General features: G+C 39.7%; 1 protein-coding gene across 3 annotated transcripts in view; it reads right to left on the minus strand.

Moving 5' to 3' along the window:
• Window positions 1-82: 82 nt before the first annotated feature.
• STK26 (serine/threonine kinase 26) overlaps window positions 83-15123 on the minus strand; it is an 89161-nt gene continuing 74120 nt past the window's right edge. For all 3 annotated transcript variants that reach the window (XM_027837735.1, XM_027837714.1, XM_027837725.1), the window contains 9 exons: window positions 14189-14245; window positions 7907-8015; window positions 7668-7825; window positions 5298-5483; window positions 3925-4073; window positions 3152-3245; window positions 2828-2890; window positions 2608-2744; window positions 83-1862 (listed from right to left, as the gene is read on the minus strand). In XM_027837735.1, the coding sequence (XP_027693536.1) occupies window positions 1838-1862; window positions 2608-2744; window positions 2828-2890; window positions 3152-3245; window positions 3925-4073; window positions 5298-5483; window positions 7668-7825; window positions 7907-8015; window positions 14189-14224 (957 nt within the window). In that variant the 5' untranslated portion in view covers window positions 14225-14245 and the 3' untranslated portion in view covers window positions 83-1837. The remainder of the gene's footprint in view (window positions 1863-2607; window positions 2745-2827; window positions 2891-3151; window positions 3246-3924; window positions 4074-5297; window positions 5484-7667; window positions 7826-7906; window positions 8016-14188; window positions 14246-15123) is intronic.

Raw genomic sequence — 15123 nt, forward strand, 5'->3', positions numbered from 1 at the left:
TTTCAGTTTGCCAGCCAGAGACTCCAAGGAGAGACAGGTAACCATTTCCCCCCACAAACATGAACAGTACTAGTCACGGAAGTTTACAGAATTAAAATATTTATTTTTGTAACCTCCCCAACAGGGTGAACATACGCTTTAAATAGTTAGACTTCATTAACTACACTGATAATGCACATTACTATTTGAACTTTGTAAAGCTTCAGATAACTGTGTTTATGACGTGTTGCTTATACAAAAATATTTTAATCCAGAACACTCTTGTTTTTTCAAAAATGACCTCCAGACTTTTATAGATATAAATTGTAAGTAATTGAGTTTCAGTTACACAGCAGGTGAAAATTTCAACAGAACCATTTCTTTAACACGAAAACAAGGAATGAAAAAAAGTAAATTTTTTTACACTGTAGGCACCATTGAAAAGAACTTATCCTTGGTATACAGAAGAACACTGCACTTTCTGACTCTCCAGATCATGTCTGCCTACAACTTCCTTTTTCTCATATTTGGCAGATAGAATATGCAGGTTCTTTACAAGACTTTTGTGCAAAAACAAGATTGTGCAGATCCAAATGATACAATAAACACAGAACCTTTATAAAAAATAAATGTACATCAACAATCCCACGAGTACTGAATTTCAGCATAATATACATACTGGATCCATAAGTACCATAAATAGAATGAAAAAGCAATCGTATCATCTTACCTACTTTTTATGAGGGAAAAAATATTACTCTACTCCACTGTAGACTACATTTGGGAAAGAATACCTCTAACTCAGTTATCTGCATACTAACAGGAAATACATATTCAAAATACCCTTTCGGAAATGAACAAATGATGCTTATGGACATACTAGGAAAACAAACATTTCACAAGCCAACTTAACCCCCATACACACACACACACACACACAAATACACACAAATGCTGGTGGGATTTCTGCTCATACCCCCTGCTGCTGCAGAGGAGGAGGTATTAGTTATGTGATGTTCAGCCTCTTCAAGCTCCCCCAAACCCTAGCATAGTGAACTCAACAAGGTCGACCAGCCTACAATTTGAACATTATTGCCAAAAGCCTTCCCTAGCTAACTGTATTGCTCTAAGTTTCTAACCATGGTAAGACTTAACTATGACTTGAAAAAAGCCTGTTCTACAAAAGGCGATGTTGATGTCGCTACATAGATCAGCTGCAAACTACTTCACTAGATTATTGCTCTCAAATGGAGGGAATCATGGAATAGTTGTTTGTCCTGGTCCAAAAGCAGAATCGGTAGTGCACACTCTCACGCTTTGACTTTCCTGGTGCTCTAAACTCTTGTTTGATGCAGGTGAGTACTACCTGGAGCAGTCTCCCTGCCAAGACAGTTAAAATGGTTGTTTCTGGGGGGCGGGGAGGAGAGAGAAAAGAGCTGGTTTTGAAGCTTCTTGAGGATGACTGACAAAAGTTGCACTTATGATTGCTGTGACAGACCTGTATGTTTCAGCAGTGTACAGTTAACCAAAGAGCAAAAAACATGCTAACTTGTGCATCCTATTAAAAATAATTATGATGCCTAAAAGCCAAACTAGAGCTCAACATTTACCAGAATAAACATAGATGAGACTATGATATTAAAACTTCTTTACAAAATCATCTCCTGAAAATATAAAACCATATACGCCCTCACAAAATAGTTGAGTAGGTTCTTCCAAATCCTTCACCATCAGTATGCTGCGAAGATCCAAAAGGCACATGGGGGCTCATGAGCTAAGTAAGCACTGCCAAGCTTGAAGTCATCTGGGTGGATTGCAATGGAGCTGGATGTAACTGAAGTCAATAATGGGAAGTTTCTTAGGATGAGTCATTAACGGAAAACCTATAAATTAAAAAAAAAAACAGGATCAAAAAATTCTAATCTGTATTACCAATTAACTGATTCAACAAACTGCTGAAACTCTTTTTTAATCTCATGGGTGGCAGAAATCAATGTTCAAGTAACTTATTTGCAAATTGTCAAGGGGGGAAAATGGTTTTCCATGTTTTCTTGATAAAACTGGAATCTGATACTCCAAGTGGGGGGGGGGAGAAGAGATTTTAAAATTGCTTGTATCATAACTTTTTATGAAATAAAAAGTTTAAATGCTCCTTCTATTTTTCACCTGGAAAATATTATAGCTATGAGGCAACTGTCTAGAGCTTTGTCCCCTCCTTTCATGTATTGTGAATTCACAGGATATAAGCAGTCACAACACCATTTCTATGGAAGGCAGTGCTAGCTAGCTATCTTCAGGCCAAATTGTAACAGTCTCAATCTCAATTCATACCCCCTGTTCCTGATTAGAGCTTCAGTTCTGGAGACAGTCACAATGTTTCTAAAATGCTAGCTAAAAATAATTTCCTGGTTGGGGAAGAAATTGTGACTGTATCTTTGTGACCAATAAGTCTAATGTTAACAATGCACAAAGCTCACACTTAAGATGGGAAGCCAAGGAAACAAACTGGAGAGAGAAGACAAGGAGCTTCTCAAGAATGACTTGAAGGCAATGCCGAGATGGCCAAGCCTAGAAGATTTACCCCACCAACATGAGTGAAGCAGGAAAGGGATGACCCAGAAAACTTACTTCTGAAACTTCTCAATTAATTTCTTCACCATCTTATCGGTAATTCCTGGACAGGCAGTTTCTGCCACTGTCATACTTTTCTCAAGCTCTTCAATTGCTTTTGTTCTGCTCGCATTACTTGTGTCTTGCTCTTTCAACTAAAGCAGAGACCAATGATGCTATCAGATTTAAAAACAGTCTTGAAAAGACAGAGCACCAGAGATAATGGAACAGTACTTACTTCAGCAAATACAGGTGTGATTATTGTAGACAAGCAGCTCAGTGTTTTGGCAAGGTCTTGTTCCTTTAACATAAGCAAAACAGACAAAACACAACAGGCAAAAGAATCATTTGTTTAAGGATTTTATCTTATTGCCACTTCCCTAAACCCTCCTCTGCCTGGGGTAGTAAGATCTCTCATTTTGAGGCTCCTGATGCACCCACATTCCCAGAAACCATCCTCCCCAAACTGAGCCCACAAGCCCTCAAAAACTGCAGCGCACCACGTGCTGCCACTGAGCTCAAACAACTTGTGGTCATCATAATTGAAAGACCATCTACATACTGTTCCATTCTGTAGTTTCTTTGCATCAGGTTTCTTCCTAACAGTAGTAAAGGTCCATTCAGGATGAGAATTATTTTCCTTGTTGCTGCATTCCCTATGAGAAAAAAAACCTCACCAATTAGTTTTTTTCTTGTCAAGAAGCACACTTTCTCCAATAACTGTCAGTAAACAATGCTAGTGAAATAAGATTCCAGATAGATCTCATTTTACCAAATCTTCAGTGCACCCCCAAAGTACCCAGTGAAATTCCAACTAACCAGGTCTATATGGAACTACCTTCGGAATCCTTTAAAAAGTTGAGAATAACACAATGGTTGCAGGAATCAGAGATTTAGATAAAGGAATTTCAATGGCTTTTGTGCCCCTTCTGCCAAGGAAAAAAAAAAAAGGTTGTTTTGGTGTAGCTAAACACAGACTGTTCTAAAAGTAATTTAGAAATTTAATGAAAATAATCCTGAATTGATCATGTCTGGTCAAGTGACATGGTTTATATAAACATATAAACTTAGCATATGTATTGCTATATACAGAAATGTCTGCTTTGCAAAACTTAAAAGTGGGGTTCAGGTAACTTTCTAGGGGCTGATTCTGAGATGACCTAGAGATCTCCTCCCATTTGTTTGCATAACAAAGACAAGGGGACACAAGGAGAGATTCAGTTAAATAAACAAATGGCCCAACTGTCATTGTGTCCCACATCTGTTTCTGATTTGAGAAGGCTTTCCGAGTGATCCAGCAAATGGCCCCCACTCCCAGACTGCAGCCACCCTTACGAGTCAGAGCCATCAGAATCCGATTCGTCGTCACTGTGTCCTTCAGCTTTCCACCTCTTGAACCGATCGATCAGTTCTGTCAGGTATGACGTCTTCTTGGCATTTTTAATAATGAATTTGTGCTTCAGCAGTTCTTTAGCTGTCGGACGCTAAGTCAAAAATAAAGGATGCATGAATATGTATATCTTTGTATTATTGATAACGCTTTGAATGATTAAGCTGAAAAGCATGTGTTTCTGGAAGCAGATGACTAACAGTTTTGCAGCACAGAAGCTACCACTACATTTGAAGGAGTTCAGGCTAGATGAGGAAGGAAGCTTACTAGTTTAGTACCAATTTGAAATGTTGGCTTTTGCACATACAAAGATCACTTTACTAGCGAGCCCACCTGCAAAGTGGCAAAGAAAAGCTTGGTTCAGGAGTTTAAAAACAAAATTTCATTTAAAAGACATTTTTGAGTTGAGATATACAGTAAGTTCAAAGTACTCAGTTAAAAAACATACACCTTTATCAAGTAGGCTTTGAGCTTTAAAACAATAAAATGATGAAAAGGATAATTCTATGGACTTAAAAGAATGGGGAGTATTAGCTTAATTGTTCATAGAACTAGTGATCTCAAAACATAACTGGCATTTTATCAATATGAGTAAGTAACATGTTCAAATTTCAAGCAGCATACCCAGGCTTGGGTACCCAGAGTAGCTGACATGTAAGGCCAGCTTCTTTCTACAAGTCAGCAGCAGACACCTTTGTTTTAAAAACAACTGTAATCAAGTTGTGTTGCCCAAACTCAGTTACATTTTACTTAGGACTTCTTGATGCCAGGAAAAAGAAATACATTCTCAAAACCACCAGTGGACACCATTCAGGGGGTGCAGAGGAGATCACTCCCTAGCTCCAGTTCAAATCCCACCTGACAATACCCACATGGTCTTAGGGCAAGCCATCTCCTCCCCCCCATAGGGATTAGACTAGATGGTCTGAGGTCCATCCTAGTCATATATAGAAATGGCATTAAACCCCAAATCATGCTTTCCTTTTCCTTAGGATGAAAACTGAGCTGACTAAACTCCTTCCTTATATAAGGAAGAATTGTACTTTATGTGATAGCATCACATAAGATGTACTTTTTTTCCCCAAGCTTCCCCTGTCCTGGAAGGAGAAACTGTCAGTATATAATAGGGGAAGCTGAGAACCAAGGGCAGAGAAAAGAAACACAGGACTGGACTAAGCTGAACCAGAGCTAAGAGAGGCAAGTAGGAAAATACTGGACAATTTCAGCGTTTACAGAGGAGGCAACATTTCGTACATGTATATCCTTTGCCATTCTGAACTTAAGTAAATTTTTAAAAAAGCAATGAGTAGATACTCACAAATGATGGATCCTTGTTCAAACATGCATCAGTAAACTCTTTAAAGGGCTTAGTAAAATCTCCCAATAGAGTTGGTGGATTATTTTTTGGAATCAGGAAAAGAACTCTCATGGGATGCATGTCAGAGTTAGGTGGTTCTCCTTTGGCTAATTCAATAGCAGTAATTCCTAAGGACCATATGTCAGCCTGAAGTGAGAAGAAAAAGAAATATTATAACAAATGCATAAAAAGCAACAGTTTCTTGCACCTCTAAAATGAGTACATCCTGAACTTTGGGAATCATTTTATGTGAATACCATACATCGCTTCTTTCTTCTACCTCTTTTTTCTTTTTTCTTTTTTTAAGGTTGAAATGCTTAAATGGCAACCATAATTTCACATTTATATACTCTGGGGCCCTGTTCTACTCATTGGTAACTCCCTCCCCTTTTACCATTTTAGGAAGGACTCTAGCAATATTTCACCTCAATTCCCTCTAGAATCCTCTTCCTTCTCTCCACACTGTCTCACTCCCCTTCCAGCATTTCTAGCAATTGTCTTTTCCTTAAGACAGGGACCAACCATCTTGCTTGCTGTATTTGTATCTCCAGTGCTTAGCACAGTGCCTGCCACTTCTTATCTATCAATTACAAAGTGACTTTCTTAGGCCGTTCAGAGTTAAAATTTATCAAATTTGGAAAAAAGTACAACTACTCAAGCCCTAGGTGGGCAAGTGCTTTTATCTCATGGAAGGAAACAAATTTTAAACTGTGGGTTGTGAGCCCATATGGGGTCACAAAAAATTTGGCAACAGTAAAAGGTTTCTGAATGTGCAACAACCAAAAATGAATTAAAAATCAAAGGCGTAATGAATGTGAGGTGTTTCTGGCAGCACTTGTCCATGTTGCATCTCTCAACTTCACTGCAACCTTAGTTCTGAACACAAAGCATGTGCACTTTGCATTGCACATGCCCCCAGGCCATGCCAACACCAACCCCAACTCCTGCTGAAACAGGAGTGGAAAAAGTTTAAGAAGCCTTGGTCTAGAAAAAGCTGGTAACAATGGAGGAAGAATCACCCCTGCCCTCTAGTATATCTGTTCATCTGGTATGAGGTAGGCTACAGAGAGATAAAGGCTCAGGGTAAACAGCTGATCCTTTCACCTGGAGGTGATAGTTACCAGGTAGAACTCATGCTCAGGAGAGGTACTTTCAATTCAATAAACATTTTATTCACGACCTACTACACTCTAGGCACTATGCTAGTCTCAGCTAGTCCCACTATGCTATAGTCCCAGGGGCTATAAAGACAAAAAATCAAAAACCAGTCTCGGTCCTCAAGGATCAATTATTAGTCAATAAACATTTATCAAGCACCTACAATATGCCAGGCACTGTGTTGAGCACTGGGGATACAAAGAAAAGCAAAAGACCAGGCCCCTGCACTAGAAGAGCTTATAATACAAATAACTGTACAAACATGCTATAGACAGATTAAACAGGAAATAATCAACAAAGAGGAGGCACTAGTATCAAGAGGGATTGGGAAAGGTTTCCTATAGAAGGTGGGATTTTAGATGGGACTTGAAGGAAGCAGAATGTTCTAAGAATGAAATGTGAAAATGAAAATGTCTAGATTTGGGAGATGGACTGTCCTGTTCAAAGAACTTAGTAAGGAGGCCATTGTTACTGGATTTAAAGGAGGAGGGAAGGGATAATGTGCAAGAAAACTAGAAGAGGGGGGCAGATTATGAAGGGCCTTGAATGCCAAATAATTTTATATTTGATCCTGGAGGTAAAATTGAGAGCCACTGGAGTATACTGAGTAGGGGGAATGACAATTAGACCTGTGCTTTAAGGGATCACTTTGAAAGCTGAGTGGAAGATTGACTGGAATGGGAGAGACTTGAGGCAGGCAGCTCCACCAGCAGGCTACTGCAATAGTCCAGGTATGAAGTGATGAGGGCATACATCATGGTGGTGGCAGTATTAGAGAAAAGGGGAATGTATGCATATTGTTTCAGAACTTTTTCAGGCCTCCAAATGAACATTCAATATTTGCAAGGTGAATTTCTACTTAGGAACCAGTATATAGTAGAGTTTAGAAGCCAGGTTCCAAGTTCAGTAAGGTACCACCCCAACCTGCCTTCTTCAAATAATAACAGGCAGCCACTCTGAGTGCCACAGTGGTTCTCGGCTCCAGAACCAAAAAACTGCTTCTGGTGCCTTGGATGAAAGCTCAATGAAGGAATTATAACAAGACCTAAAGAAGAGTTTCCCAGGAAAAAGTTTGGAAGGATCACTCATACCAATGAGACTGAGGATACATCCAAATATATCCACTTACAACTAAAATCACAACTGAAACACTTTACCCTGGTAATGTCTTACTTTTGAGTCATAAGCTGACTGCTGAATAACTTCAGGAGCCATCCAGAATGGGGTTCCTACAAAGGTATTCCTTTTAATCTGTGTATCTGTCAACTGGCCAGCAACTCCAAAGTCTGCAAGCTTAACATCTCCTTGCTCTGACAACAAGACGTTGGCAGCTGGAAAATGTAAAACTCCCATTAGTTACCTTCCTCAGAAGACATCAATTTTTATCAAGTTCATACTGAAGTTTTGCACACCTTTTATGTCCCTGTGAATTTTCTTTTCTGAGTGCAGGTAGTCTAGACCTTTCAAAATTTCCTTTAGCATGGTAGCTATCTGGAACTCATCAAATGGACCAGCTCGAAGCTTAGGGGGCAAAAACACGCATACGCACACACACAATACACAAAGGTTTGGGGAAGAAAAAAGGTTAAATTAATGTTTGAGTTATCTTTGAAATAAAGGAAATTACATAAAAGCTGTTTCACAATGTTAAAAGACCAATGTTTAAGAAACATGACTGAAACTTTTTAAAAAAGGAATTTCAATAGGGTGAGTAAGCCAAAATAGGTCTTAAAATAAGAAATTTAGCCTTGAAAGTATGAGAGCACTTACCAGACCAGCTGTTCCACTAGAGTTGGAAGTAACTGACTTACATACATGCTTCAATAACGAAGGAGACTTTTTCATATGGGGGAACAAGCGGGGGGAACAAGATTAGCTACCTACATGTTGGTGTTTTGAAATAAAACAGTATTTATATTGAACATGCTTTAAAATCTTGCAGCAAACCAATTTCAAAACTTATGACCATTTAGCTCATGAGATCAACTGTAGTCTAACTGTTAACATTTAACTTGTTTTTTTAATACTACATGGAATAGACCAACTCATTAGGAAAAAGCAATGGATTTGGAGTTGGAGCATCTGGGTTTCTTCCTCATCTTTACAGTGAAAAGGTTAGACTAGGTGATCTCGAAGGTCCTTTCCAGCCCCGAATCATATGATTGGTCTTCCCAAATTCAAAAATTCTAACCAGGTACACAACTGAATGCTTCACAGTACAAAGTAGAAAGTTGTGTGCAATCATACAGAGTTCAGATTTTTCATAAAGATCTAACACATATCCCTCCCTCTTTCCCCATCCCTTGTACCAAAGCCAATTGCCTTGACAGGAATACAAGGAAAGCAATCATTAGGTTTCAGGAGAATTTGTAATGGAATATCTGAAAATCTCTTTTCAATGAAGTTATTTTAAAATTCTGGTACCTCATAAAGCACCAACAGTGAAGTGTACAATCTTATTACAGGAAAGGGTGGGAATGTCAAGGCAGTGCTGGGGTGGAGCTCTGTTTGCTGTGGGGAGGGCAGAGGTGGTTAAAAAAACCAAGCCCCTGACCACACGAAGGGAGTCACGGCTCTCTGGCACCTTGTGTACTTCATCTGAAATGAATGCCACATTTATAGTCAATAAAGAGCACTTCTATGTTAAAACTCAAATCACTTAAAATAGAACCCATGCTTCAGCTTTACTGTTTAATATTAACTGTAGTCTGTGGACACAATATGCTCTAGAGACTTCTGGAGTTCAATAGATCTCTCTCCAAATTTATCCATTTTCTTTCAAAACTATCAAATTTTAGAAAAGAAAGTTCCTATTTTAATATTCTAAGTCATCTGGGAAGGTGAAAAATTCACATTTTAATAATTGCTGGCACTGAAATGTCCTCATGCCATATTCGAGTCTAGTTCTTGGCTTATTAAGAGGGCAGACATTGGCACGGGTGGACATTAAGGAGCTGAGCACGTACTTCTCCAGGTATTTGTTAATTGGTGGAAGCCAGTCAGTATACTGTCTTAGTAGCTATCACTTGGGGGAATTCACACAGAGCTAGCTAAAAGCCTGAATGAGCCAATGCGCTCTCTCTATACAGTATTTGAAAAAGGATGGTCTTGAAAGCCCTGTAAGTTCAAAGACTGTATCTAGAATCAATTTGAGAACAAGGTATAAAACATAAGTTAACTAGGGTACTCATGGGAGCTCAGCTCTGGGTAAGTGACAACCAGAAAAAAAAAAAATCTTTGCTTCAACCTCTGTGGGTTAGTTACACAAATTTCCTCCTCATTGAACACAAATGAATCATTCTTCGAAGATTAAGGACCCTGTATCTATCTCAGGCTATGCTGCCTTGCTGACTCGGGGACAAAAGAGTAGCTGGATTCTCCTGTACGCCTTAGGCTCATTTCATGGCCTTCCTGTTCTCTGGGACAACACTGCTCCTACCATGCTCACTTGCAGTACGGCATGTTAAGAGTTCACCTATGTATGTAACTAATCTCCATTAGAGAAGAGAGAGATCTTGGCCTATCTATTGGTAACACTGATGAGCCAAGTTACAAGTATCTAAATGCATCCGCTGGCTTCAAACTGACCTTGGTTCTTAGACTCTAGAGGTCATCTAGTTTGACCCCTTCATTTTACAGAAGAAGAAACTCAGGTCCAGAAAAGAAGTGACTTACCCAAGGTCATACAAGTACTATGGATGAGAGCTTAGATTCAAGCCTAGAGTCTTCTAACTCCAAATCCTATGCTCCTCGCACAGCATTATGAGTTAAGTCCTTCACACTGGTTTTTACTCTTCCACTCAGCAGATTCCTTCTTTAGCCTTGTCACTGTCCTTCATTATTTCCCCTACTTCTACTCCAGGCCTCTCTTTTAGCCTCCTCGAGGCTGCAGAAACAGAATTCTTCTTGGCTGTGGATGCCAGGTCTAGCCAATTTCCTACCAGGCTAGAACTACTTACCTCTCATAAGATCCAGCAACTTCACCAGTGTCCTCTAGGCTCTGCCCCCAGGAACCACCTGCCTAGTATCCTCCTCAGTTCTGGATACTCAGCCTCTGATTCAAACTCTTTGAGCTGAGCCTCCCTTCTTGGGCAGCCCATTCTGAGTTCTCTTTTTCCCTTCTGTCCTGTCCTTGTTTTAAATGCTTTTCTGTAGGCTGATAATACTAGCCTTACCCCCTCTCACAGTCCTTTGCACTGACCATTTCTCCTAAAGTCCCTCTAAGTGGTTCTCATCATAGTCTATATTATTACCTCATTTGATCCTCATAAATAACCTGGGAAGAAGAATTTCAAATATCATTCCCATTTTATAGATGAAGTAACTGGGACTTCTACAGGGTCTGCAAATTGGGTTGAAGCCCAGTGTTCTTTCTACCTACATACCATGTCTGCAAAGGCTTTTGATCCTCTTTTGTGTCAGACTACTTAATATGAACAAGAATCATCCAGACTCCTAGACAAATGGAGGGAGGGTGCCCAAGGGAGTCAGTTACTATCGAGGGACACAGGCTATAGATTGCTGGGAAGTTAGCCAATGATCCTGATGCTTAAGTAGAAAATATACTCAAATGACATTTGGAGATGACATAAACTTCCAGGGTGGGAGGGGGGAAGAGATGGCCAGCTCCTTGAAAGACGGGGTTAGAATTCAAGATGACCTGGTCAAATTGAAAATGCACCCTCAAATACAAAATTGATAAGGAGTATGTAAAGACAGTTGTGGGAAAAATATCAATGAGAAGAGATTAAAGGAGATGAGAGGTAGCCTTCTCCTCTCCCAAGTAAATTAAGGGTGACTTCAAATAGACTTCAATGGCTCTGTTATCTCCTCGATGTGGGTATGCTTTCGTCAATGATGCAAACTGCATCCTATCTATGCCTGCTCAGCCTGTGCAATCCTTGTCCATATCCCCTTCAAAAATATAAAGGGTTGTTTTATAACGGACAAATACCCAGCTTGTCTTTCCACAAAGAAGAGGAAGAAGAGAACTCAAGCTTAAGAATAAAGTACTTAAATGAAATATAAGCAATAATTAATTAACCTTGAAGTTTAATACTGAGGTAAATTATTAATAAGCAATAACTCATTAATATAATAGTGCTTCAAGTGTGCCAAATGTTTTCCCCATCACACCAACCCTGTGGGTACATTAAGCATAATTTTATAGATGAGGAAACCCAGTGGGTAAGTACTTGAAGAGGAATTCAAACCCTAATCCCTAGACTCCAAATCCAGTGCTCTATCCGTGATCGAGCAGGTTGCCACTGTAGGACTAGTTTGGGGAAGATAATCCCCTGGAGTTCTTCATGCACAATGAAGAGGTTCAAGGATCACTTTTCAGAGGTGTTTCAGGTGTGACTCTAAACTGAAGGTAAGGGGAATTTGCTCAAGGTCCTTTCCATTCCTGGGATGTGAATGTTGCCCATTTGACATACACAAGAAGTCACAGTGGCTTCTCTGGAATTTAAACAACTTTATACTAGCAATATTCAATTATACTTAAAAATAAGAATGAAAATATTATTTGACAATCTTTTGAATCAAAATTGTTCGTGACAAACATTTCAATGAAATTCAAAGAGAACAGGAAGGGATCTCACAGATCATATAGAGTAGACCAATGCATTTTCCAGATGAGCACATCTGGATGGAGATAAGGACAACCTCAAAGGGGATGCACGATGTAGAGCCTAGACTAGACCTGGCAGCTCCAGAATTCTAGTCTAGCCTTCCTTCCACTACAGCCCCCAACTTGTACTTTACAAAAGGTCATTTTAAGAGAATTTGTATGGATGTCTGGTTCTCAGGTACTGATAGCAATTTGTATTTGCTGTGATCTTTATAGTGGTCAGCATTTGTTCATTTAAATCTGAAGAAAAAGTGAAACAGGAATTAACCAACTTAAAGCAATAGTCTTACCCACTTTATCACATTAATTAAAATGTAAATCATCACATGAAGAGAGCATTTTACCACCTCATTTAAATGATTATCTAATTCTTGGTTCAAGCTGTTACAGCTGAGACAACAGAGTGCTCAAAGACAGACTTAAAAAGAGAATGGAGACCCATGCAAGAAGGAAATTGACTCTTAGAACATAAAATGTACTTTACATATGCATAAGATCAAAGGATGATGGCTAGGCATCAAAAAAGCTCAAATAATTTTCACTGTCTACCTGGGGATATAAGGAACTACATGACAATCAAGGAATTTCATAGATGTTGTAATTCACCTAGTCCAACTGCTACCCAAACTGAATTCTCTCTACATCCCTGAGAAGCAGTTCTCTAGCCTCTGGCCCAGCATCTCCAGTTCACCAGGGATGGGGAATTTCCCAGCCCAGGATCCAGAACAGAGGCTGTCACAGGACCAAATTTTAGAGTCTACGTCCTCTCTCCCAGAGTCATTTAAAAGATCTGGAGCTGACCTGTGTCCTAAAGCATTATTTCCTCACTTCCATAGGGTGTGAATAAAGGAGCTAAAGCCACTTCCCCTCTTCCAGAAAAATGGGAAAAGGAGTATCAAACTGAAAAAAGGATCAGAGTAAACCAAAAGAAACCTGAGCCTATGCAAACAGTTATTGTTACTTTAAGTGACCTGCAGCTATAAACAACATCAAAGGCTTTTCAACACCCCCAGAAAAAGGAGTCAGAGGACAAGTAACACTTGAAATTTATGGGAAGAACTTGTACTTAGGGCTTTATATTTGACATCTTTCTGCATGGCCTTTTTAAAAAGCACACAAATGATAGTAGAGTCAGAGTAGAAGCCAGTCTATTCATTTTATTAAGGAGGAAACGAGGGTAAATGACTTGTTCCAGGTCTCACAGCTAGTCAGTGACCAAGCTAAGACTAGAACCCAGGTCCACTGTTTTTTCAATGACAACTTGCTAACCCTAAAATGAGTGTTTCATTAATTTCCCACCTGTTCACATACTAATTCTCTGTTACTTGCCAGTTGACAGCCTAGCTGGTTGGTCTACAGACTCAGATACTGCCACAGGCACTACCACTCACCAACCCTGGCAACTGCTTGAATTGTGGGCACTGTGCCTAAAAGGAAAGACACATCAGCCTGGCTGGCCTTGCCAACCCAAATCCGAAGTGGCAGCAAATGCCACATGCCAAACTCTTTCAGGTTTAAAATGTCAAGCACTTGCTAATTTTAGCCTGGTGGCCAACATGTGGACCTTCTGCCATGCAGCCTTCTCCCTTACAGTAAGGGGAATGTGGCGCTAAGAGTGACTCCAGAGTTAGCTGTAACTGCCTTTCGGCCTACCCAAGAAGACGATTCACTTGTATATTACTTTATTTTGTATATAAATGTGTGTGTGTGCGTATAATATACACACATATAACACACACACACACACACACACACACAAACGATACAAGATTCAATACTGATCCTCCACCCAAGGAAGTTATTCCATGGTGACCCACAAAGTGTTTGCCAGCCCACTCCCCGAATATGTGATTTTATTAGCATAGATTAGCTGAAACTTTATTAGCCAGGTTGAGGAAGATTGCTTACTTCATTTTGTGTGTGTGTGTGTGTGTGTGTGTGTGTGTGTGTATGTATATTAAAAACACACACATATATACCCACATGTATATATGTATATATACATACACACTCACATACACATATGTGTATATATGTAGGCATGTATTTTTCCAATACTTACGAGATCCAGTGCTGATCCTCCGCCCAAGTATTCCATTATGATCCACAGCTTTGTGCCCTGTAAAGACCAAGCCAACGAATGAATATGAAATGATGTTTTTGTCTTTCAGAGGAAGGTCTGGGTCTGGGTTGTGTTTCTCACATTCCTTTGTCTGTTAGGTGCCTTTGATCCTTATTCCCCAAAATCTCCTCTTCCATCTGACTTCAGTTTTTCTATCTGTGAAGCCTTGGATTAGATTAGCTATTATTATTAGTTAGACAGATTAGCTCTAACTCTTCCAGCTCCATTTCCTCCTATCTAAGTGGTCACTTTGGTCACTTCTACATCACGTCTGAATTGTCCTCCCTATTCTGGAGCTCCCTCCGCTGGATGATCCTTCATTATGACCTACCTGCTTCTCTGAACAAGTCTTGTTGCTTTCACTCTTCCCTTGTCTGATGAAAATACATCCTTTAAACCATTACCAGGCTCACCTACCTTATGCTTAGGTCTGGCCAGGTCATTCTTCTGTTCAAAAGTCTTCAGAGAATCTCTACTGCTTGCTGGGTTAATGTTCACACTTGTCTGCCTGGCATTCAAAGCCCACTGCTATCTGCTGCCACTTGACCTTTCTAATTTTCTATTACTCACTCTTCATGTTTTACGTCAGTCCACCTACACAACTCTCTCTACAATCATGTCCTTTGCTTTCTTGTCTCTTTATGCCCGACCCCACAAACACTTTTTGAATTCCAACCCATTTCTTAAAGTCCAATCAGAAAGGCAGCCCCCAATCAAGTTTTCCTTGATTCCCCCCACTGGTGATGACCTTTTGCCCTCACTAGGCACTTTCTTTTAAACTCTGAAATTCACTCAATCTTGTGTATTATATAGAGTTCCTTGTGGCAATCTCATACCCCACTATGAGAATGCAAGCTCTATGTCATATCAAATAA

This window comes from Vombatus ursinus, unplaced genomic scaffold (assembly GCF_900497805.2).
Source record: "Vombatus ursinus unplaced genomic scaffold, bare-nosed wombat genome assembly UNPS02004573.1, whole genome shotgun sequence".
Lineage (NCBI taxonomy): Eukaryota > Metazoa > Chordata > Mammalia > Diprotodontia > Vombatidae > Vombatus > Vombatus ursinus.